We start from the raw sequence: 26,217 nt of genomic DNA on the forward strand, positions 1-26,217 counted from the left end.
TTTAAGCCAACCATTGACTTTCAGACCAAGCTACCTCACAGGTTTGTTGAAAGAGTAAAATAAGAGGAGGAGGATTGTGCAAGCTACCTTCAGTTCTTTGCAAGAGGGACAAAGTGGGATATAAATGTAAATCTAATAATAATAATAATAATAATAATTCATCATAATGAAATTGAAAAAAATAAAAATGTGACAAAAACAATAGATAAGCACACAATACCGCACATACAGAATAAGAACAAAAAAGATCATTACTGAAAGTGATTAGCTGACCATACTTGTCAGTGGTTATTCAAGAGGGATTAAGAGTTCATCACTAATCCACACTCAACAAGAAACAATGTTGGCTTAATTCACAGCTTTGCTGAACAGGACTGACTTTTCAGTAAATATGATAGCAAGAACCTGGCCATAGGGAAAGGCATTGCCAGATAATACAGCATTATATTAAATCAGGGTGGGGAAACAAGTGGCCTGCAATTCCCATCAGCCCTACATAGCATCACCAAAGATGATGGATGATGCCAGTTGCCATCTAATAACATTTGGAGGGGCACACATGGGTTATTAAGTGCTATTTGAAATCACTGCAATTCCTCTTCCAGCTAATTGCAGAAAATAAGTATCTCAGCAGCACCAAATGGCTCAATTGTCAAATATACTAAAGATAAAAATCATCAAAATGAATACATCAGGTTTTTATTTGTAGCAAAATGTATACAGAAGAAGACACGTTAAAATACAGTGATGTATTTTAGTCCAAGGGAGCACAGTAAATATTTGGTCAGTTCAAGGAAAGGGACATGTAACTGTTCTGTAATGCCTCTGTTCAGGGGAAGGTTTAGCACTGTTGGCCACATGATGCCTGAGTTTCTTGATTCCACTATGCACTGGATTTTCACCAAGGTCTTGGGCAACTTAAGCTTCCCAGGAAGGCAGAAATGGGAATAGGACAGCACCAAAGAAAGTTTTGAGTGGTATGTGGGCTAAATGCCAATAATGTTTGCATGCTGTGCCAAACAGACTGTGACTGAGCATTAAGAGGTTTGTTTTATTTTAGGCAGTTTAGGTCTTCCTCCACAATGACTATGGAATTTTCATTTAAAGGGCCAAGACTGTTTTGGCAGCCTAAGGCAACAATGGTGTTGTGGTGGCTATGCTGTGCTGCTTTTCATGGCTGGAGTGCTCAGAGGCCAAAAACAGCAATGTGGCCTCCTTTGGATGCCAGAGAGCAAGTTCTTGGGATCTTCCTGGAGAACTGGGTCCTATGGGGTGGAAGTCTCGTGATGCTTTTTGGTAACCAGGTCCTCTCCCTGAACCATTAATTCAGGAGCCTCTTCTTCTGAAGCTGAAAGTCAGAATCTTCTAAAAGCAAGGGTTCAGGGTCTTGAAAGCAAAAACACACAACATTCTCATCCTATCAACACATACATGTAGCTGCAAAATGCTTTCCTGTACATTTAGCATCTGATTACCAAAGCTTATTATGAGAAAATTGTGTTAATTATGCTAGTAGTCATGACTAAACAAGCCAGTTCTACTCTGCTACCTTGAGAATTAAATGCAAGGTCATGTAAACCTTTCTGCTAAAATAAACACTTGTGAATCTCTGATATATCTGCATGTCTAATATTGTTATCTACATACCTGTTATTGTTAAACCTGAAGAATCATTGTATATAAAAACAGTAAACAAAATTGAAAAGTTTTAATTTTTGTAAATTTTTCAAAATTTTAAACTATACAAATATAATAGAGAAGCAGGGTTGTTTTTTGCTTATAGCTAAGATGTGTGATTTTGTCACAAAGTGTTTTACTGCATTTTAAATAACTGAGCACAATGTTTCATTTTGCTGGTCAATCAGTTAATTTTGCATCTGGCAACAACTTGTGATAAAAGACAGCATATAATGATGTGTTGAAATGTTAGGGCCCTCTCTGCTTGGCACTGTGTGTATCTGTCTGTGGGAAGCGACCCACTGGTGGGTCTCAGCCCCCTTTTAGCTGGGTTTCAGTGCTGCAGACTGCCCAAGCTTTTTTGCTTGACTGCTCTATGTGACACTGTACAACTAGATAATCAGGTATAGCAAAGGAAATTGATTAAAAAGCAAGTCTTTTTGTTACTATAATTTAAACAATACTGGGAATAAAGAGGAAAGGGAAAAAATAGGGAAGCTGTTATAAAAGAACTGCATGTAAAAGAAACAGATGGGAGGGATGAAACAAACTGACAACTGGTGATGGGGCACATGTTAAGTGTGAAAGAAGAGGGGAGAAGAAATGAAAGGGGATGAGCAAGAATACCTTGAGAGTAATCAGGTAGGATTAAAGAAATACAAAATAAGCAGTTATCTCTATTTACCATAAGAATACCTATCCCTTTTGTGTTGTTGGAATTTGGAGAGTGTATTATGAGCAGTTGCATAAAATGGCTGAATATCTCAAAGGAAGGACGTTCTATAGCTTTCCCACATAACTTGTCCCATTACTGAACTGTACCTAGAAAAAAAGCTTGTCCTGGTGTTGAACCTAGATCTTACATCAAATAGCTTAAATCCATTGGCTGGATACAAAGAATAAATTATGTAGTGTACCCAAGGATGCTTTGTGCTTGAGTTTACGCTGCACAACAAATTACTTTTGAAATGGACTCAGAGACTCAATTTGTAATTTGGCATGAGAATCTGCTGTATAAAGGAATATTAGTCAACATTCACAAGGAATGTTGAAGTTCCAGGGAACATTTAAATAAACTTTTTGGATCCTGGCTGAAGCTTCCTACCCAAATCTCAGTGAATTTGATGGATGCCTGTGCCCCTCATCTTTCTGACAGCCCGACACATTTGAAAACTACCAACGGTATGCAAGCTAGTATGATGTAGTAGTTAGCATATCAAACTAGGATGGAGGAGATGCCAAATCCCTCATTTAGCCACAGTGCTCAACGGATGTAGTAGAGCCTCCATATGCTTCGCATGCATACTGTCCTAAGTTATTTATTTTATACCCTGCCTCAAGGTGTCTTATAAAACAACTTAAATAGCTTCAACCACAGGTATCTCCAGGTAGAGGTTCTGCAGAGCCTCTAACCATGTAGACAATACTGAGCTGAATGAGCCAATGGCCAGTTTTAGTACAAGACAGTATTCTATTTTCCTAACCTCACTTTTGTGACAATAAAATGGGCCAGGGAGGAGAAACATATGCACCATCTTGAACTCATTGGAGAAAATACAGAACACAAATTCAAATCCTTTAATATATTCATTTCACTTTTTCTAATATATGTTAGCTCTAGGAGTTCAAGAATTGTGTACTTCTCTTCTGAATTGTTTCCTGTCATCCATCTAACTCTTTTAGAACTAAACTCAACTTTTCAAAGAAAAGAATGTAAGAAGAGCCATGTTGAATCAGTCCAAAGACTTGCCTAGTTCAGCATTTTGAGTGAAACATTCTGGTTGTTTCTCAGATCTTGGAATGCCACTTGTAATGCCACACCAGCTTTTTGTTTTGTTTTGTTTTTGCTTGGCTATTTCGGGAAGCTGGTGTGGGCAGTTTTTTTGGAGATCCCATGGCATTTATACTTTGAGGGCCTACAGCATAGCCCTTAGAATATTTAGCATGTACATGAAATCTAAAAATCTGTAATGCACAGTTGGGCCTCATCAAGGAAAATATTCTACTAGGCTCTGTAGTAGTTTTGAATATTGGATGCTGTATTCTTCATTCTGACTATAAACAAGCCTAGATTTTTGAATGCCTAGTCACTAAATTACCTCTGATCACAGGTACTTCATAATCACCTCATGACAGTGCCTAGTCACAACATGTGTGTGTGTGTTCTTATTAAATACCACATGTAAAGAGCAACACAACAAGCCTGACTGACACATACTTAGGACATAGTATCTGACATCTATAAATTACCATGAAGCTTAGAAGCACCCTCAAAAAGGTCTGTAAAATTCATAAAGTACTAAAGCTGCAGTCTTACTGGACTCACACTTGGCCAAAAAGCTCACTCGGTGACTTTGGGTCAATCACAGACTCTCATCCTGTGAAATCCTAACCCTAACCCTGTGAGCTTGTTCTGATTATGTAAGCTGCTTTAGATCCTTGGCAGAAAAAAGGGAGAATATATATTAAATACATAAACATGCATTAAAATATAAAGAAATGTGATTGCTTTGGGCCTATAACACATTTCATGAAAACCAAGACAATAAAGAAAAAATGAGGGGGTTTACGGAAGGATTCATACTGTTCAGTAGTAACTAATGAAAATATCTGGCAATGAAATCAGGATGAAAAGCTTAACAAATAACCGCCATGAAAACTTAGGGGGGGTTCTGCTTTATAAAATTTAATGCATCTATGAAGTTTGAAGCCCTGCTTGGGCTGTGGGGAAGAAACCACTATGCGTGGCAAATGTAAGTTGCCTGTGACGCACAGTGCAAAGGAGGCTGGGAACATTTTAAGCCCTCCGTGTTATGAGAATGAAGGTGAGGTGGAGGAGAAACAAGCTATTTTGATAATGTGAGGGGATTGACTGATGGGCTCTTTTAACTATTGACCTCGAGATGGAGGCGCCTATTTTAATTCTTTTCACAGCCAAGCCGCTCGCTCCAAGCTCCCATAGCTCGACAAAGCGAAGCACCTGTTGATCAGAAAGCGACGAGGGCTCGCAGGTGACACTCGCCTTCCGCAAACAGAGACGTCGCTGCCCTGAGGCATGCTGAGGACCTTGAGAGGCTCCTCAGCGGAGAGACCGGTGCAGCTCTGCGGCGCCAGCCGCGCCTCCACGACCCAGAGCGGAGCTGCTGCGCGTACGCGCCTGCCGCTGCAGCGCACGAGGGGGCGGAGGAGAGGGCGAGAGGAAGAAACAGGCGCCTGAGCCTCCCGCACAGGCCCGCCTGTCCAGATTCTCCGGTCCCAGCATGCAGCGCGGCCTAGTTTGAATGGCGCTGCCTCCGCTGAGTGGGCCGTCGCGCTGCACCTCCACCGCCGCCCTATCCGGCGGCTTCCGTTTGAGGCCTGGCCAGCAGCAGGAGTACCAGCGGCGCTGGACCATGAGCAGCAGCAGGTGAGAGACCGCCGCCCCCCTGGGACTTTCTTAACTGGCGGCGGCCAATCGCTCGCTCTTCCTTTCGGTTCGTGGACAGGCCTGGGCAGGCTCTGGACAGCGCGGTAATCAGCTGTGGCCACAGAGAAAGTGTCCCCGCCAGTCCCACTGTTTGCCCTATCTTGGATTTCTTTTGCGGCGGGTAGAAGTGCCTGGGTGGGGAGGCCCCTCAGTTGCTACTCCTGTTGCGCGGAATGTTCATGGGCGGGGATGAAGTTGGCTAGTTTCTACCTGCCTGTGAACCACCCATTATCTAGTGCTTACACCTGTGTCGCGAGAGGAGATACACCCCACCCCCAACTGGGCATTATCTTAAAATATACCTTAAAATGGAGGCACGCCTTATTTATTTCAGACAACTTTCGCCATGATTTTGACTTCCCAGCTCAGTAGAAGGACACGGGAGCTTATGCTTTCATGCTAATTGCTCTTGTCCATCTACAAAAGCAACTGAACTTTTGAGTGTAAAATATTTAAGGTTGTAATCCTATACATACAAAGCAGAGAATAAGTCCTATTTGAACTGGATGGGATTTACTTCTGCATAAATATGCTTCCGACTGCATTAATAAGCCTTCTTTTCACATAGTGTGAAATCCTTGGATAGTTCTATATCATGCAAGAGTAATATGCTTCCCAAAGCCTGTGTGTGTGTTTTTAATAAAGGAAATATGAAAGTCAGTGTGTCAAGTAAGATAGACGAGGGTGCCTTATTTTGAAGAGTTTTCTACATCCAGTGGAAGGACACTTTGGGTTTGAAATATTTTTGTAGCAAGATGAGTTTAGGCAGAGAAAAGAGAGGGTAACTGGAAGCTATTTAAAAAAAACACTATACAATTTAGTTTTAAAAAGAAGTCTTAAAAATAAGGTTAGTATGATTGAACCAGTGCACAAGGTAAAGAATAGCAACCATTAGTGTTGCAACTTGCCATTCAGTACTATTTATGAGTGGTGCTTGTGGCTTCATCTAAGATTTTTGGGAGTGAGCAGATGTAGCACAAAAGGGAAAGGCATACCAGGCTGGTAATGAAAAGTTGGAAATGCAAGTGAAGCATGGGAAAAATGGAAGTCAGGCAAGCAGAACATATTATGCTTGAGACCCTAATATCTTTAAGACCTGCATGAACCTACAAGTCAGTTTTAGTTGTCATAACTGGCTCAGACTCTGTGTTCTCTTTTTAAGGAAAGTGGTAACATGAAATAGGGCCTTCTCTGTGGCAGAATGCCAATCGTAGAATTTCTACTATGGCTTTTAGGTGGACAGCCAAGACACTTCTATTTCATCAGAAGTAATGGGTTTATAATTGTGTGATAACTTAGTTGGCATGTGCTTTTGCTGACTTATTTTTATATTTTGCTTTATTGTTAACCACATTTTGAGTCCTGATGGGAGCTAAAATACAGTCTGTTGTTTTCCTTAGTAATAAATTATTGTCCTGAGTTTTTTTGGTAGTATCCAGTGTTGTGTTCAGTGCATTCTGCTGTTTCATCCCATTTCAGAAAAAGAAATTTCTGCTCATTTCACATTACTGTTGGAACCACTGCATCTCCATCATCTGGCTAGCCATAACTCCCGTTGGTCCCCAAGCACAATACAATACTGCCCTTTATTTGCAAGGCTGATTAATAAAAAGTACATAAAGGCACAGTCCTGTGCCTGTTTTAAAAAGCCATGCTGGCTGGGATATGCTGGAAGTTATAAGATTTTTTCTGTCTGAGCAAGCATAGGATTATGCCTTGTATTCCACCACAGCTTCTTAGAAGGTGGGAAAGCAAATAAATAGCCCAGGGCACTCCTTAAAACCCCTTTCTATTATTATTATATTTTATTTATATCCTACCTTTTTTTCTTTCCAGGGAACTCAAGGCACTTAAATAATTCTCCTCCTCTTCTAATTCTTATACTCACAGCAAGAATCCCGTGAGGTAGGTTGGGCTGAGATCCTGTAACTGGCCCAGAGTTACCCAATAAGCTCCATCGCTGAGTAAGGACTAAAATTCAGATCTCCTGAGTCCCAACCCATTACTCTTAACCACTATACCACTCTGGCTCTCAATGTGAGGAGAGGAGAACTTGAACCTGTTTCATGTCACCTAACTCCAGCTGTGTTCACTGGGCCTTTCCAATTCTCTGTAACAGCAGCTAAGACTGTTAAGATTAGCTTTAGTCTACATTATTTTTATCACAATTGCAGTACCAGAACCATAGTAGATTAACCATTATATGTATGATCTGGATACTTCCTGTTCTTTTTTTCTTTTTAAAGTTTACAGACAGTTGACTCATCATTGTCGACAGATAGTTGCTCTTGGGGGCCGCTTACAGTTTACTCAGAGAAACTGATCTTGTTTGACTATATTGCTTCTGATAAGAGGTGAAAGAATTGCTTTTAAGCACTTTATAAATATTTATGAAAGTGTATATATGGAACCATTGGAATCTTTATATATTGGACTCCTTATATACCTGCCCAGTTAGTAGAGTCATAGAAGCCCTTTTGGTAGAGCCACATGTTCCTGATGTTTGCTTTGTGATTACTTGGAGCAAAGCTTTTAGTGTGTTAGTAGCAGTGGCTTTTTTCTTGCCTTGGATATAATGTATGCCCCAATGGCACTGGTCTCTCTGGCTTATATAAAAAAACTTCTCAGAGGTATGATTTTATCAAGTTATATTCTTAACTGGGGGAACAAATGATACTGCCAAATGGGGCTTTGAAGAAATCACATCAGAGTTTGAAGCTCTAGGAAGGAAAGTCAAGAACTTTGCGGCCCAGATAGTTTTCTCTTCAATCTTCCCATTTCTTGGAAGAGGAACAGACAGGAAGAAAAATACCCCAAGTGAATGCCAGCCTACGAAGGTGGTGCTGTCATGCAAAGTTTGGATTCTGGGTCCATGGGCTACACTTGCTGGAAAATGCACTGCTGGCAAGGGATGGACTGCAGCTTACAAGGACTGGAAAGAATGTGTTTGGCCACAGTATGAAGTTTATCAGGAGGGCTTTAAACTGAAACTGAATCCTGCAGGGTAGAAAGAAGTACACGTGGGCATAGCAAGAGACAAAGGCTTATGCACCTCAACAGAGAGCGCAAATCTAATGGAGCCCAGTAATAGTCTTCCAAAAAATGTAGGAAGAAGAATAGAGTGTAAAGTACGTGGTCTTTGATATTTATATACTCATGTCCAGAGCATGGAAAACAAACACCATGAACTTGAACTCTTAATACAAGAGGGCAAATATGACCTGATAGGTATAATCAAAACTTGGTGGAATGACTCCCATGACTGGAATTCAACAATTGAAGGTCATAACCTGTCCAAGAAGAACAGAATGAACAGAAAAGGAGACAGAGTCACACAGTATGTTAAAGATACACAGAAATGTCTCCTGCACGGAAATACAGGAGAATGAGCTTAGTAGTCTCATTGGGAGCATCTTGATTAATATAAATAGAACAAGGAGTAAAAGAAATACGGTGGTTAAAGTCTGTTGCCAGCCACCCAGTCAAGGAGAAGATGAGGATGAAACTTTTGAAAAGCAAAATGGCCAGTGTTTCAAGGAGGCATGATGTCATCATTATTGGGGACTTCAATTTCCCTGATATCTGTTGGGCGATAAATTCTGCCAAACACAGCCCCCACCCCCCAAGAGATCCTAACATGTGTTGCCAATAACTTCCTTCAACAAAAAGTGAAGGAAGGAATTAGCAGAGTAGCTATCCATGACTTGATACTAATCAGGGAAGACTTAGTGGACAAAGTTGCAGCTATAGGAACTCTGGGGGAAAGTGACCATGCCGTACTTGAATTCTTGGTTCTATAGGAAGCAAAAGCCAAATGTAGCCAAATGTGCCCTGGATTTCAAGAAAGCCAATTTTAATAGAACAATGGTAAGTAAAGTCCCATTGCAGAAGACTCTAATGAGAAAAGGAGTCCAAAACTGATGGGAATGTTTAAAAAGGAAAATTCTAAAGGCATAATTACGAACAATTCCAACAAGGAAGAAGGGTAGAAGACAAAAGAGGAAGCCCATGTGACTTCACAAAGGCTTAAAGATGATCTGAAAACAAAAAGGACATGCATTGGAAGTGGAAGGAAGGCCAGGCTACAAAGGAAGATAATGGACAGGTAGCATGGAATTGTAGGGATGTCGTCATGAAGGCTACAGTTAGGAATGAACTGAGGTTAGTGAGGGATGCTAAAAGCAACAAAAAAAGCCTTCATATATTTCCATAGTAAAAGAAAGAGGAAAGAAATGGGGGTTCAACTACTCCATGTGAATGGCGAAATGATAACAGATGACAAAGGGAGAAGTGCTCAATTCCTACTTTAGCTCAGTCTTCTCTGAAAAGAAGATGTATTACCTTCCTGATGAAATACAAGCTGAAGGAGCAGGATTTATTTATTTATTAAAACATTTCTGTGCCATTTCTATTTCTAGGATGACAGTTCAAGATGGTCAAGGATAATTTAATTGGGTTGAAAGAACTCGTATCTCCCAGCCCCAATGAACTCCATGCTAGAATCAGAAGTAGCTGGTAGAAGAATTCTCAGAACCACTCTCTATTATCTTTGAGAAATGGATGCCAGATGACTGGAGAAGAGCTAATGTCCCCATCTTCAAGAAAGTGTCCCAGTGGCCTTAAGCAATATGTTTACAAAGCCATCCTGGAAAAATTGTATTTCACTAGCTATGTTTTTCAGTGTAGGTGATAAATTGGGATTTTTCTTCTAAATCTGATGCCACTTGCATGTGACTTCACAAGTAATTGGTTTCAGAATTCCATTCCAGAGAACTAATTTGAGTTGAGATGTTACAAGGCTGATTGGTACTGCAATAGATTACCCATGTAATGACTGATCAGCTGATCTAAGTAGCTTGACTAGACAGCTTTTAATTTGCTAATTAAGATGACTAGGATTTCTGTTGTGGACATGACACATGCTGGGAGATTAGAAGTTTTGAATCTACCTTTGGTTGCAATCCTTTACACACTTACCTGTGAGCAAGGCTCATTGAGCTCAGTAGAATTTACTTCTTTGTAGATATGGATAAGTTTGCACTGTTAAAAAAACCAAAACTACTCCATGTGCACAATGACAAAATCTTCAAAATATAGGCCAGGTTCGCATTCTACTGTCAATGTTAATAGAATTATTAGGAAGCAATATTTTGGAATTATGATACATTTAACATAAAATTTGAATAGCTGGACCTCAGTCTTATCCTGAGAATCACTATTGATGATAAAACTTGTCCTTTTATGCATTTACAGTGGTATAGCAAAATACTTCTAAAAATGATGGGGTAAATAGCAAGATATAATGAAACTTATAATCAGACTTAAGCATTCTTAGTTATTTGATTCTTTTAGCATAAAAATAATGTAAATAGTTTGTGATGTGATAATCTTATAAGCCAAAGCTCCTAACTGTATAATTTTGCTTATATTAGAATATGCACTATAACTATCACACTTTGTATATACTTATTGGAAAAAGAAAAGCATATTGCATGGTAGATCCTTAGGGTGCTAGTTGATTGGGATCAGATTAGCATGTTTGACTTAACATTTAGTAAGCAAACTGAAGAAGTACATCATTTTTAATTTTGAGTGCTATATAAATCTGTCAAATGTGCTCTAATAGCCAATACCACTTGAATTGAGGTATCTGTAAATGAAAAATTGTCATTAAAGTGCACTTGAGGCTCAAATACTAGTTCAAAGCTTTAATTAGAATTCATTTTCTGCATTTGCTGTACAAGACTAGACAATTTAGTGGAATACATTGGATTGGATTCCAGAGATGTGAAAAAGTAAATCTGCTTGTGCAACTGATTTTCCCCTTCTCTGTGTCCTTGTATTGGGTCAGAGAGTCTTCCTGAATAGCATGGCCTGTTATAGGGGCTGCAGTGAGAGAGGGGAATTTTTACAAATCAGCTGCAGCCCAGAATTAGCACAATAACAATAAGCTTCCAGACCACAATGGGCTTTCAGTCCATGAGCTATGTGGGTTGTTAATCAAAGAGGTTTCTGGGCCAGCCATGTACCACCCAATGTCTAGTGTAGTACAGTATAGGGAAAACAAACTTGTTGAAAGTGCCAGTCTTGCCATAACCAACTCCTTACATTCATCAGGAATGCTAAAGGCTTGTGACAGCAATTTCCTACAGGGCTTCATGCATTTGCAGTCCTCAGCACTGCCAGGGTGCAGGCCACAGAGGCATTTGTATTTGTGTGCACACAAACCCCTTTTCTGCCTGAGATAACCATAGAACATTGTGATGAGGAGTTAAGGGTGAACTGTTTCTCAGTGTCCAGCACAGGCTTTAAGTGTAGCCTCAAATACTTGTTAGGTTTAACTGCTATGAGAAACCTGTAGGGCCTCAGTGAAGGTATGAGATCACAACTAGGAAATGATGTGAATTCGTAGTCTCATCTTTTGAGATAAGGATATTTATAAACCCTTTTGCTGAAGTGAATTTGGGTTAGCTGGTCTTCCTCCCTCCCTCCTCTCATCTCCCAGGAAGAGGACATAGCTTGTCATATAATCATAGAATAGTAGAGTTGGAAGGGGCCATGAAGGCCTTCAGGGCCACCCCCCTCCTGTTGCAGGACACCAGTGTACACCACCTCACTTAGATGACTGTGTGCACAGTACACTGACTTTGTATACTTTAGAACAGCTTCTAAAACAGGGAAAGAACTGTGTAAAATCTCTCGCAAGGGATGTAGCTTTTTGGCTTGCCACATGGAACTAGGAACACATAAGGTGTTCAGATAACAAGCATCCCAGAAGTAACATTTGCCACCTCAGGAAGTGCTGTGACAAAAAGGGATTTCTGCTAGCTTTTCTTTTGCATCCATATTCCAACATCATATTCAGTTTTGTTTCTTCGTAAGTGTCCAATTCTGAAAATGAGGGTCCTTGACTCCAGGGCTAAAACACTCCCCCCACCCTCAAATTTGCTTTAAACCTCTGACTTGTCTGTAAGTGTTCCTGTTTTACTGCCCTACTGTTTGACACAGGACCTTTATTTTTATTTTACTTATTTATTAAAACATTTCTATGCCGCCCCTTGCCGAGGCCTCGGGGCGGCTTACAACATCAAATAAAATACAAAATACATTAAAACAATAACAATTAAAATATATACAGTAAAATAAAATAAGCCGCCCTGGCCGAATAAAATTCAATAATATTAACATTTAAAATGCTGCTTAAATAAAAAGGTCTTTGCCTGGCGCCGAAAAACAAATAAAGACGGTGCCAGGCGGACCTCTCTGGGGAGCGCATTCCATAACTTAGGCGCCACCGCTGAGAAAGCCCTCCTCCGAGTAGCCACCCTCCTAATTTCCTTCACTGAGGGCTCCCGGAGGAGGGCCTCTCCCGCTGATCTCAAGGGGCGGCTGGGCATATATGGACGTAAGCACTCCTTCAGGTAACCAGGACCCAAGCCGTTTAGGGCTTTATAGGTCATCACCAACACCTTGAATTGGGCCCGGACTTCAATGGGAAGCCAATGAAGCTGCCGGAGAACTGGAGTCATGTGAGCATAACGTCCAGTTCCCATCAGCAGCCTGGCAGCTCTATTTTGAACCAATTGAAGTATCCGGACCGTCTTCAAGGGTAGCCCCACGTAGAGCGCGTTACAGAAGTCAAGACGGGAAGTCACCAGTGCATGAGTCACTGTTGCGAGGCTGTCATACTCCAGATAGGGAGTTTAATATTTCTGTTAAAAAATTCTGTTGAAAATACATGTGGTCAACACTGTTAACAAGAAGAAAGCTTACAGTAGCATAAGAGTGTCTATTTCATGCCCAAGATCATGCTGAAATAGGAGGCATTCATATTTCTGTAGAGAGTACTTAAGAAATTAATGTAGTTATATTGTCATCTGTTAATTATACTACCATGGACTAGCAGTAAATGTGAATATTTAACCAGGAGTTTTTAACAGTTCTTCGTCTTGGCCTCTGTGCATCACACATATGGGTGCTGCACCTGCACAGTGCCTATGGCCACAAAGATGGCCATATGACTGCACAGATGGCCACTTGAAGAACAGTTACAGGTAAGCAGCCTGCTTTTATGATACAGAGATCCAAGATAAATGGTATATGAGATTAAAGGTTTGGGTTTGCTGTGGGAGTGTGAACTCACTGATCCTTTTCATGCATAATCTATGAAAATTGTCTTTTTCCTCAAGATAAAGCCTGATAGAATTTGAATAGTAAGCAGGAAAGTGTTTTGATAACATATTTGGAATACTGTAGATACTTGAGAACCCTTATGGATTTCATAATCTTGAGGAATAGGGAAGGTTGGCCATTAATCAGCCGAGTGGCTTCTGGAAAATGTAATCATGATTATTGATAGTATTATAAAACAACACAGGTTAAACATTGAAGTGAAAGAAGAAAATTGTAAGTACATGCTTTCTCCCATCTGCAGTCAAACTCAGTTCAGTTACATTATTATGCTTGGAATGTCACTTAATACTTTTTATACTTTCCTATAGTATTGGTGATGGTACAGACACTTCAGTTATAATTTGGCTATTGTTAGTAATGACTGTATGCCTACTTGAGAGTAAGGTTCATTGTATTCATAGGATTAGGATGCATCATCCAGTTGTAACATATATTTCCTATTTAAATTTATATAGAATTGGCAATCTTTTTCATCTTTTACATTTTTTTCTCTTTTCTGTATTCTTTTAAGAAAACAATATTTTTTTGTTTTAAAAAATTGATATAGTCTGTGTTAGCCATTAATAATTTGTTCCATTAATTTGAGTGGGATTTGGATCTGGTCAACACATGCAGCAGAATGAGGTTGTAGAACAGACTGTATACTACAAATCACAACTGGGGGAAGGGTTTACATTTTTTAAAGTTCTCCAACATTTAAAAAATGTCAGTAAAAAGTTGGTATAGCAGTAAGCTGGGTAGGGTTAGAAACCCTATGAAATACCAGATTTAGGATTTAGTTTACTTGTAATGAATACTTTATATGTGGGGATGGTGGAGGACAGGAAGGCCTGGAGGAATGTTGTCCATGGGGTCACGATGGGTTGGACACGACTTCGCGACTAGCAACAACAAACATTCAGTCTGGAAAGGTGCCATTTTTATATTGTACAGTACACCATTCTAGTTCATAATTTATGTGTCACCTTAGAAAATTGACCTTGAACCATCAATCACTGATCAGCTAAAATGTATAGATGTTTATTGATTAGGAAATTGAAAGAGTTCATTCAAATGTTTCAAATATTCTAATATGTGTATTCATGTATTGTGTTTATTTTATAAAGATGTGGGTATAATGTTTTAAATAAAACAGTAATTTGCAAGTTTTTCAGGGCTACAGCAAAGAGTATGGCCCCTTGATTTACCTGTCTGCTTGGAGGGCACCAGCCCCATCTCTACATCCACATATGGCCATAACTTTTCAACATAGCTATGTGCACACATGCCAAAGTGCATTTTCTAAAGTAGTGGGGTCAGTTTCCTTAGTAAAATCCCTGTAATTAATTGTGCAATTCTTACACTGGACTTAATATGTTCATAGGTTAAATTTGAACATACCACATTCAGTCTTTGATGATACGGTGGGATTTCAAAGGCAAAGAGCCGTGCCCTTGCTTCTTTCCCTCAGTGCCATACCTGTGGGCCTGATCAGGGAGAAGTATTGTTCAATTCATCCCCTGAATGTTGGATAGAAGGATAGGATAAGATTTTTAAACAGATGTGATTCTAAACAAAATGGGAACTTCAGACTGAAGTTATTGGGCTCCACTTCAGACCTTATTGGACTGAATCACAGACAGAGAAACATTTTTAACAGGTATAATATTCTCAGGGTATAGAATTATAAATTAAACTGACAGAGTGTTACAGACATTTGCATGTTGTGTATCTTTCAGATTGTATCTTGTATGCTAATGTTTTTTGATAAATAACTTCATTAAAATTATTTATGGTTGGCTAATATTATTAAGAATATAAATTAAGCTTTCCCTTGTCTTGAAAACACAGGGATTTCGGTGATTATGGCATCTGAAGCTCAAAATGTTAGAAAACGGAACCTGTTGTATGTTGAGGGTCGTACTCTTGATCTCACTAGAAAAAGGAGCTCTTGTTCCATTAATGAGAACATGAAGGAGGTAAGCTTTTTGAATTGGGTTTAGATGTTTATCTTGCATTGGAACATCAGTGTTTTTGGTTCAGAAAAAAATGCATATCTCACCTATTTAATCAGCTTATGTTGTGATTGATCTGCTATTTAGAGATGTAAAGGGTCTACTGTTCCCAGTATTACAATGAACATGAACTTTAGGTTCTATTGCCACCTTTTCATTTATCTTTGGCTGTTATGAAATAACTTGATATTAAAAAAAAAGTGAGCATAATTGCAATTTTTTTTTTAAAAGGCAAGAAGTCTTCTGAGATTGAGTAGAAAGGCATGCGTTGTGGTTTAGAGCCCTTCTGACATTATTGTGTGAAACAGCAGCTAGCAATGTTAGCGTTTAATACATCCTACCATTAGCTTACACAGGACATTATTTTATTGTTTACATCTTAGCTATACTCCTTTTATATCAAACTCTTTGCAAACATTTATAAAAAGTGATTTACTCCATGCCCAACTAATCAAAGCTGGAGTATTCAGAGATGGCTGGAAAGCACCCTTGTACTTTCTAACTTGGCCCCATAGTTGCCTTTTCATGAAAGGAAGTTTACTCTGATCCAGCAAAAACAGTTGCTACTGGAAGGGGGAAGGGATATGACTTTCACCAATTTCCTCTTTCTAGCAGCACCACTCCATGTTAAACAGGAGTTTCCCTAAGTAGGCAGAGCAAAATATTGGAGGGTTCATGAAAATCAGCAAAACTCATTTATTCCTCTTCCACCATTAGCTGTATCCCATTAGTAGAGTTCTGCTCATAGAAGATTAGGATTCAAACCTCCAAAACTGAAGCAAATTGATCGAGGACAGTGGAGGAATTAGCCAAATTTCCTAGGGGTTGCTATTAGTTTATATTTCTATTCTTAATGTTGCAAGATCATCTTAAAGATTCTGAGAAAATGATACATGTACTGTAAAATAGTTTCTTCTGTTGATATAAAATTAAGGGGGAATGGCTAGTAACCTTTGTAATTCATGTTTCATAAAGACTGTTGTCATTCTTGTGATCCAACAGCTGAAGTTTCTGAATTGAGACAACAGGATTATAATAAATACTTTATTATACATTGGCCATCTAGATAGGTGGTAGAACACATGCTTTGCATGCAGAAGATCCCAGGTTCAATTGCTGACATTTCAAGGTATGGCAGGAAAAACTCTTCAGGCTCAGTGGATCAATGATCTGGGCTTAGTTTAAAGCAGCTTCCATAGTCCAGTATACAGAAAAAGGCTGTTGAGTTATGTTTGGGCATTTTGCTGGATACTACTCCTTCCTGTTAATAGGATATTTGGAATTTGTTGTATCCCAGAAGAAGGGAAGTTTAAACCATCATTCAGTGTTTACATTGTGTACCATTTGCCAAACCTTTAATCTACTTACTACCTATCCCAGCATGGGAGAAGCAATGTTCTCACTAATCTGAATCTACCTAGTAAATTATACAATATGAGATGCTTCATTTCTCATATTGAAAGTGAAACAAACATGTTTCATATCTGTAGTTTAAATATGAAAAGCACAAAGGAATACCTAAATAAATGAAATACACAGGACCCTGAAGCCCAGAGATAGAGATACTCCTGGACCCTTGGGTAGTAGATAAGTTAGCAGTGACTTGGTTTTTATATGAAGGCTCCAAATGGTAAATTAGGATATCACATGTTATCAGATTGAAGTGTGGAGCTATCTAATATTATAGTATACAGTAACTAATGTGAACTGATCGATCACATGTCTCTGTCACTCTCTAAGCAGTTGACATACATTTATCCAAGACACAAGGGATGTCTGTGTTGGGAGAATCGTTTATTTTCCCCCTTTCATTAGTTAAGAATTACATTAGAGTACAGGTTTAAGTACAAAGTTTCCTCATCTCTCTGATGTCATAATACCGCCTCTTGCCATGGATGTCACAATATCTTGACCTTCAGCTAGATGGTCAAAGCTACCCTTGGTGGTTGAGCCTCCAGAGCAAAAATAGATTGATTTTTGCCAGGTACCAGGTGCATGCAGCAATTGAAACAAGATGAAAATACATTTTTAAGACCCAATTCATTTAAGGAGTTTCAAGTCAGGGTTTTGTTTTCCATTTTCAGTAACATTTATGCTTTTTATTTGTAGGGCAAGAAATCTGCAAAACATTTGGCTTCTTGCATAAGCAGGTAAGAGCTACTTTTGTTCATCTGGAGGCACCTTGAGCACTTTTGGTCTTGTTTCTTAGAACTAAGTTTTGAAAGCATCATTGAAGTGCTTAGCAAAAGAGCTGATGCAGAGTTCTCCACCCCATCCCCAGCTGCCCATCTCCATTGAGAATAATGATATATTAAAGGTAGTTTGCTCAGTGTTTCAATGTTTTCTGGTAAACTTTGGACCTACCATGCTGAATACAGCCCACTGGACCCTTGTGACCTGTCAGATGTTGAAGGCGGGGTGCTTTAAGTAGACATACACCTCACTGGCCACTTTGTGACAAGTGAGCTACATCCAGTTTAATAAGTCACAAGTTGTGTATACCTATGTTTATGCAATATGCCTTGCAGATGTTCATTCAGTGAGAGTAGTTGTGATATCAGAATACTGTAGTCATGATTATTATGCATCAGTTTCCTTTGCTCCCTCAAATCTGTATGCACCAGGAGAGCTTGGAGACATAGATTTAAAGATGTCCAGTAGCTCAGAGAACAGTGCCTCAAATGGGTCTAAACAAACAGGTTGATTGTGTTCCTCATGTTATCTAAGGGCAGACCTGTGTTATGTGGGAACAATATTCAGTACATAAAAGTATTTGAAAGTAGATTCCAGACGATGTTCCAGAAGAGAAAGTCATACTGCAGAAAAGTACAACATTGTGTGTGCACACTATACATGCTATATGGTAAGATGGTAACGGAACTGTCTTGTTACTGCAGAACAACAGTTGGACAAACTGTGGCCTGCCCCCATCCTGTATTCAAAGTAGTATCTTGCAGAAGAAAAGTTCACTATTATTCTCCAAAGCCTTGTTTCAGAAAGAAACAGTTCCCTAAAGTCAAGGGCCGTGACATGGCAAATAAGGAAAATGAACTAGCATGTGCAGGTAATCTGCCAGCAAAACTGCCTGCTGATGGTCGTACATTCTTACTGAACTCCAGCGACTCTTCTTGCTCTCAAACAGAGAGTCCTTCATCAAAATTCAGTGGTTTTTTTTCAGAGGTAAGTTAATTTTTTAATACTTTGTTCAAAGACAGCTTATTAAATAATGAGAAAGCTGACTCCCCATAACTTCAAACATAATAGAATATTTCTTATATGGCAAGAAATAAGGACATGAAAACTAGCCCTGAAACCAACTTTAGCTACTGGTGATTAAACATTCAATTTCAGTTGTATGAAAAAGAATTGAAAATACTCTGTATTTTTCATATACTTTCTATTGTATTGGCTTCTTATGAACTTTTCTAGAAAGGACTATCACCACACTAATTTCATTCTTCAATTTATTTGTATACCTTTTTTCTATGAGTATGCTCAGAACAGTTTAAAACATATTAAATTAACATCAATAGTAATATAATGCAAATAATTACAAATGTCACCGCATAACGTTATTGGTATGTCTTAAGGAACAATAGAATAAAATAACAAAAATAAAACATCTAACTCAAGAACTTAAAACCAAACATAAAAATAATGTACATGCAAGCCCAAATAGATCTCCAAGGTTCACTTTATAGAAACATTTGCTACCAGCCATAATACTTTTTGTAATGATATTTCTGTTACCAAGTAACTATAAAGAGATATATATTGAGACCTGACAGAAAAAGTACAGAATGACAGGTGTTAACTCTTAATGGCTTGATCTTTCCCATTTCACTAGGTTTCCGAAGATCATGATACAATGGCACAAGTTCTCTTCAGTAGAAATCTCCGACTGAATGTAGCTTTAACCTTCTGGAGAAGAAGAAGTATAAGTGAGCTCGTAGCCTATTTAGTGAGGTAAAAATGAAAAGGGTTATTGGTGCAACCTAGTCTACCATGGCCACAACATTTATCTGTGAAATTTTCCCTCTCCCCACAGAGGGGTTGGGTAGATGTGAGAGGCATGTACAGACCTCCATTCATGTTCATGATCACAGAGAGTAGAATTCCATAGCATGTAATAATCTTCCACATAGCTGTTTGTGTGGTGGTTTGAACAGTGCCCTAAAGTTTCTTTGATGTTTGCATGACTCTCTTAAAGCATTTCCTAGTGTACATAAATGCTAATAATTAGTCCTGAAATACTGAACTTAGATGTCTCCAGTGTAGGAAATTACATGAAGCTGTGTCTAATGGTGTATTTTTCATTGCTTTATAGGATACAAGATCTAGGTGTAGCAGTGGACTGCCTTCCTGTGCTAACCAGCAGGTACGAAAAAAATCTAAGAGAGGAAGTGTGTGGATTCAAAAGGTCTGTGTTTCTGTATATTGACACTACCTTGTTTCAGCTTACAGGAAGAAAAAACATATATTTCTGTTGGCTGCTGTGTAGACCTTCTCCCATTAGTAAAATCAATGCTCAAAAGCAAGTTTGAAGAGTAAGTTCTAAAATGCTGTTCTTTTGTGAATATTGAGATAATGATAAAGGTCTATCTTTTTCTACTGGTGGTTGCAGTTTATTAACCCTGTTGCATTCATGGAATTATAGGGACTAGACAGGACTGTTCATCATGTAATCTGCCCCTTTGTACTGACACACACTGCCTCTTTCTCAATCTTATCATCTTGACTGTACACTTTCTGCTTATAACATGCAAAAAATAGTCATGTGGGATGTTCACAACCCATTTCAAATAGTTTAGCCAAGCAATCTAAATAGGTTCATGGTACAATCCTTTTTTATCCAACCTCAATACATGTATATCTCAATGAAAGAGATGTATATGGAAGCATATGTGCATCCAGTGCAGGGTGTGAGGCATGGCCACACTCGTGCCCTGTATTGCTCCTTAGAAGATTACTGCAAAGGGAGAGGAGGAGAATGGCTACGACATAAGACATTGGTCCTGGCCTCCACCGTTCCACATGCAGGTTTAGCCTTGTCCAAGGTTGATTTCGAACCTTGGAGATAGCATGGTTCTTTCCATAGCTGCTGCAAAGAAGCATGGGGCAGAGGCTCCACATTCAGCAAACCAGCTCCATGTTTGGAGGACCTCAGAGCTGGGACTCCACATAATCCTGTGCTTTCTCCCCTGACCATATCAGGAGCTTATAAGATTGCACCTCACTTGTTTAATCAAGTTCACATAAAAATACAAAGAAAACTAAAACTTTGGAGTTGCTAAGCCCAAGTAGAAGAAATTTTTATTTCCATCACAAATGTGATACTAGATCCTGTGTCTGAAGCAAAATCCTTCCACTATTCCTACTGGAGAACATTTCTCTGACACCATTTCCCTTGAATTTGGTACAAGGTGACTCAATGCCAGTTTTCTCCTGTTCCTTAGAAGCAACATTTTGCCAATCAATTGTCTGAGCAGATTTCTTCTTGAGATTGAATTTTTTTTCTTCAGTATCTTTGGTAACACACACATAATTGTTTCAGATACGTGATAGTTGGTTTAAATTGGCTGCAGGCTGTGATTAAGAGATGGTGGTCAGAGCTTTCTGCACATACAGAAAAGATAGAGGATGGGTAAGTTACATATTTTAGCTTCCAGTAATGTGGGCTTTTGACTTTTAAGATGTAAAGCCTGAAATGCTTTTTGCATGTTTTCTCATTATTGAAATGCAAGATGCCCCTCTGACTCCAGGTAAGATTTTCTGGGCAAACTGCTCAAAGGAGCTCTAAAATCAAACTGAGCAGTATAACTTCTAGAAAGGCCATTCTGTCTTGGATCATTTTCACTACTGTTTAAAATATTGTAATCAACCTAAAAACAGTTATTGGGCAGATTACAAATGTAGTAAATAACCACTGTTAGAAAAATAATTTGTTGTCTTATATTAAATATGAGGACACTTTTCTCCTTTGTGGGTTTGCCATTACTCAGATATGATTTTTCCCCTAAACCTTAAAATATTTTGAGTTGTTAACTATACACTTTTTCAGTAGCATAATACTTTGTAATAGGCTAAATCGATCATGGAAAGACATTTACATTGCCAGTTACTTGGTAAAGATCTACTTATCTTCATATATATGCAAAATAACATGTTTTCTCTTGAGAAGATAAGAAATTTGTGCTCTTAGATGTCTTAGAAAGCTAGAATTGAAGCCTACAGGTTTAAGCCAAAACCTGTGAAGTTTCCTGGACCAAGTAGTGCTCCAAAATGGCAATAAAGTTGAGACATACTCTGGTTCTGACCCATTCATCATTTATGTATGCTGTGGCTTCCTCAAACTAGAGTTTGTTTTTAACTGTTTTTCATAGAAGCAGAAACAAAACAAAATCTTCTAAATTAGCTAACAGCTTTTAAAAAAAACCACTTTCCTATCTCTTATGTCTAAAAATCTTGCCGAGATAGCTAACACTGTATACTTCTGACTTCTATATAATTTTGTACTCATGCCTTTGTTTCATAGTAATATTCAGATTTTAAAGGAACAATTGTATGGATTGTGGAAACAAGAAAATCATCTTACATTGGTTCCAGGATATACGGGTAATATAGCAAAGGTAACATGTTTACAGTGATGTTCATTAGGTAAAATAATCAAACTTATAAATCTTTTTTTGTGGTAATTTATTTAACCTGATTTATAGTGAATTGCTTTATTCCTTGGTGGTGTATTTCTTAGAAATCTGAATTCACTCTCCATACATCAGCTAGTTATTCTGCCTACAGATGCTCCATTAGCCTAACTAATCCATCAACTTTTCCACTGATCCCTTTTTTCACTATGAAGATGAATAAACACAATTGGGTTTAATAAGTCTGACTTATTGCTCTGTTGTGTATCTGTTTTTTGGATTCTTCTTCATATCCATTTCTCATCTCTTGGTTCTATTGCCTGATCATCAGCCTGACCCTTGCATTCCTTACTGTGCCTTCTTTAATGTAAAAACAAAAAAACCCAGCAACTGGACAGATGAAAATTTGAAATAGAGGGCTGGGTGTAGTATAAATTGACTTTTCAACTTAGGTGGTAGATAAGAAAGCATAATCCTAATATTTAACATTTATAGAGCAACTTAATATTCAGAGAACTTCACATCTTATTGCAAATCTTGGAATAACCCTGTAAGAGAGATTAGCAGCATTATCCCTGTGTCGTAGACAGGAAGCTGAGAGACTGTGTGTGTGGTAAAGAGAATGAGTGGCTTACCTAAGCAATGCAGGGAGTTCATGACAGAAGTGATATTCAAACCAGGGACAACCTGACCCTACCTCAGCATCTTAAAACCTATGCTACCCCTGCTCTTATGAGAGGCATGCATGGTTTTGGAGGGGAGACTCTTTCCTTTGTCCAGACAAGGCTGGATCTTCTCCTGTTTCTCTCATTCCCTTCTTGTTTCTTCCTGAAATAGTTACGGGGAATAGGGTTAGGAATGCAAGAACAAAAGATATTGTCACCTATCCCTGAATAGCACTGACTTGGTGCTGTTCTGGAAAGGCTAATGAACTGTGCAGAAAAAGGGGAAATTGCTGAGCATGCATTCTTAGCACGGTATTTGTTGCTGGAAGAACACATAAGAGCAAACCTCCCAGAGGTCCAGTATTTCAATATTAAGCAATAACTCTGATGTTAAACATTGCAAATGCTTCAGTGTAATTATTTGGTAGGTACTGAAAATGGGGTGGGGACTGTCTTAACCATTTGGATTGCTAGGAAGAAATATTTATGAGAAATTTATGTAGGAAGGAATTGACTAAATCAATCTAGAAATGTCCATGTGGATGAACAATTTTGAAAAATGGTCCTCTTGCCTGGAAGCAAATGCTACTGGAAAATGCCCTTCGATGGCCACAGAATGAGTGCATCAATTCAATAAATAAATAAGCTAGCAACCAAGCAGTAGCATCCCCCAGAATTTGAAGTCCTGCTGTATACTGCTCTTTGAATTAATATCTTGTTCCTTTTTTACTGTTTTAGGATGTTGATGCTTACTTATTACAGCTGCAATGATCTTCCTGGAGGACAACGTGTGTGCACACATGCTATTATGCATTAGCTAAGAAAACCTTTCAAGTAAAGCTGAACTGTAATTCCAAAAGGACTTCTCTTCCAAGAACTGTCTTTAACAGAAGAGGACTATTCAGTGCAACCACTAAAATCCATCTGCTTCACATTGAAGTGGAAAAAATCTAATAGGAGCAACTTTTACTTCAGTGAGGTGAAAGAGCACTATGAAAACTGTATGTATGCCTTTGCTGCATTTGGGGATTTGTTCAGTTTCCAGGTGTACTTGTGAAAGTCTTTCTACTACAGAATTGTATAAAGCAGCAAAACCTAATTGTGAAAACAGAACTGTAGAACTAGTTACTAGGAACCACAAGACCAATCGCCATGAATATTTTTTAAAACTTTACTATCCATATGAACTGTAATAATGTGTATATTTCAAGATATGTTAATTTTGGAGTTTTGCTGTACTGAAATTCTGAACTGTGTGTCTGCTACATTAATCAAGATATTAAAGACTATTTTTGTTGCACTACTGAGAAATTGTATATAGCAAGAGGCCTTAACTATTCTAGTATTGCAAATAGCCAATATATTATCATATAGCCAATATATTAAGATACCATATAGGGGGGTGGAAACTCTTTATTTAAAAATCAGGGTGTTACACTAATTGTGTACAACTCATTTTGAAACATTTTGCACACTTAAATATGTTTAAGTGGAGGTTCCCACCAACTGACTACTTAAATAACTGTATGACTTAATTGTAAGAGTATTAAAATTTAGGCATGGAGGAAAGTTGACAGAATAGCAGCAGAGTAGTGAATCTGTACACCTAGCATTTTTAATAATTAAATTTTCTAATATGTATTAAGTTACATGCATTTGAGTAAATATACTAAATGTTACTGCTGTTTTAATTAAGTTCAGATGAGTACTTGGATATTTCACCCCATTCAGAACAACTTCTGCTGTACTTCAAATATTTATAACGTCTGCTCCTTAGAAGTGTTTACAGGCAGGGCAGGCCAGCGCTTTTCAGAATTAACAATGCATCTGCTACCTCCTCTAACAAATGTTGCTGCAGCTCTTGCAATGTAGTTGCCATATTCCTAACTTAACATTTAAACTTCACTGGATCATGAAAGCAGTACATCCAGTGCAAAAGTTTACAGCTGTACTTTGTTTTATTAATTTGTGACATTTTCGTTCAACCTGCTGTGACTTATCAGCTATACTAAAAATAAAACAGAGCTTGATGGGTTTGTGGGATGGCACCTGTGTTTTGTGTAAGTAGTAAATATGTTTGTCCAAATAAAATTCTATGAAGTGCCAGCTGTGCACAAAAAACTGAAATGATTTTTTTTTTTTTGCAGCATATCAACAAGCTTGATAATTAAGTGTAATTTTGATACTTAACTATGGCTTTGGGTTATAGTTCTGCAGCTCAAACAGGATTTTTTAAATGTGTGTTTCCCTTTTTAAAATGTTCTTATTACAACCCTATTCAAAAGCAAAAAAGTATCTCTAAACAGTCTTATTTTGAAAGCATTTTTCCAATTTCTCTAACTCAAGAAAGTCAACCAAAAGTAAGACCTAGTTTTTGTTTTCATTTACAAAATACTGTAGCTGTGAGAAGATCATAGAGTTATTTCATTTCTACATTGCCTAATAGCTGAAGCTCTCTGGGTAGTGAACAACAGTTAATAAATACAGTAAAGTACAATCTAAAATAAACAATAAATCTAAGCTTAACATGTTGAGTTAAACATGTTAACAACTAAAACCAGTCCATACCATTATTCCTGCTGTAAAGTAGCTGGCAATATCTGCCACTCCCATGGGCTACTTGGAGTTGTTAAATACCTTGGCAAATAGAGGTGTCTTAACCCGGCACTAAAAAGATAGAAAAGCTGGTGCCAGGCAGGCCTCATTGGAAAGATCATTCCATAATTTGGGGGCTAGCACAGGGAAGGCCTTCATCCTTTTCACTACCAGCTGAGCCTCCCATGGAGGTGACATTCAGTGGAAAGCCGCAGACAATGAACATAGTGTCTAGGTTTATTGTTCTCACCTGCCTAGGCCTTTATAAGTTAAAACCAGCACCTTGAGTTAGGCTTGAAAGCATATAGGCAATTAATACAAAGACACCAGAAATGGGGATTACCTTAGAGATTACTAGAGCACAGATTACTGAAGCCAGGCTATTCCTACCCACATAGAGACATAAACTGGGCCACCACTAGTTTTTTATTATCTGTTCCCAAACCAGTGTTGCTTCATCACTTTCAGCTCTAGGAATATACAGTGGTACCTTGGCTCACGAACTTAATCTGTTCCAGGACTCTGGTCGTGACCCAAACTGGTCATGAGCCAAGTTAAATTTCCCCATACGGTTCAGTGTAAGTAAGGTTAATCCGTTCTGTAACCATTTTTTAAATCAGAAAAATGTGAAGCAAAGTGATAACAAAGATCGTGGCCATCTCCCCTCCCCCCCCCCCCCGAGCACAAGCGCGGCCATCTTCCCGCCCCACCCAGCATGACTGAGATCGCGCCCGTCATCCTGGCACGGTGGGGCGATGGCCGTGATCGTGCTGGTTGGGGAGGGGAGGAATGGCCGAGATTGTGCCCATTTTTCCTGCAGGAGCGCACCTCTGATCATGCATGCCTTCCCTGCACGAAAGCAACTATGATTGTGGCCATCTCTCCACTCGGGGGTGGGGAATGGCTGCGATCTTGGTTGTCACCCAATGCGGAGTTCACGACCCATGTCAAAATTTTAATGAAATTTTTGTTTGCGACCTGAT

The 26,217-nt window shown here is 38.7% G+C and overlaps 1 protein-coding gene across 5 annotated transcripts; it reads left to right on the forward strand.

Moving 5' to 3' along the window:
- Positions 1-4,891: 4,891 nt before the first annotated feature.
- KATNBL1 (katanin regulatory subunit B1 like 1) lies at positions 4,892-24,766 on the forward strand. 5 transcript variants are annotated; one of them, XM_044436495.1, is made up of 10 exons: positions 4,892-5,083; positions 15,167-15,294; positions 17,440-17,480; positions 18,228-18,510; positions 19,178-19,296; positions 19,658-19,708; positions 19,788-19,877; positions 20,885-20,974; positions 21,866-21,959; positions 23,378-24,766. In XM_044436495.1, the coding sequence occupies exons 2-10, from the start codon at positions 15,181-15,183 to the stop codon at positions 23,408-23,410; spliced, it is 915 nt and encodes a 304-aa protein (XP_044292430.1). In that variant the 5' UTR covers positions 4,892-5,083; positions 15,167-15,180; the 3' UTR covers positions 23,411-24,766. The 5 variants fall into 5 exon arrangements, with proteins under 5 accessions (XP_044292430.1, XP_044292432.1, XP_044292429.1 ...); XM_044436497.1 differs by lacking the exon at positions 4,892-5,083 and adding an exon at positions 6,983-7,048; XM_044436494.1 differs by lacking the exon at positions 4,892-5,083 and having other exon boundaries at positions 15,209-15,294; positions 17,440-18,510.
- The last annotated feature ends 1,451 nt before the right edge of the window (positions 24,767-26,217 follow it).

Source organism: Varanus komodoensis, unplaced genomic scaffold (assembly GCF_004798865.1).
Source record: "Varanus komodoensis strain SLA01 unplaced genomic scaffold, ASM479886v1 scaffold3, whole genome shotgun sequence".
Taxonomy (NCBI): domain Eukaryota; kingdom Metazoa; phylum Chordata; class Lepidosauria; order Squamata; family Varanidae; genus Varanus; species Varanus komodoensis.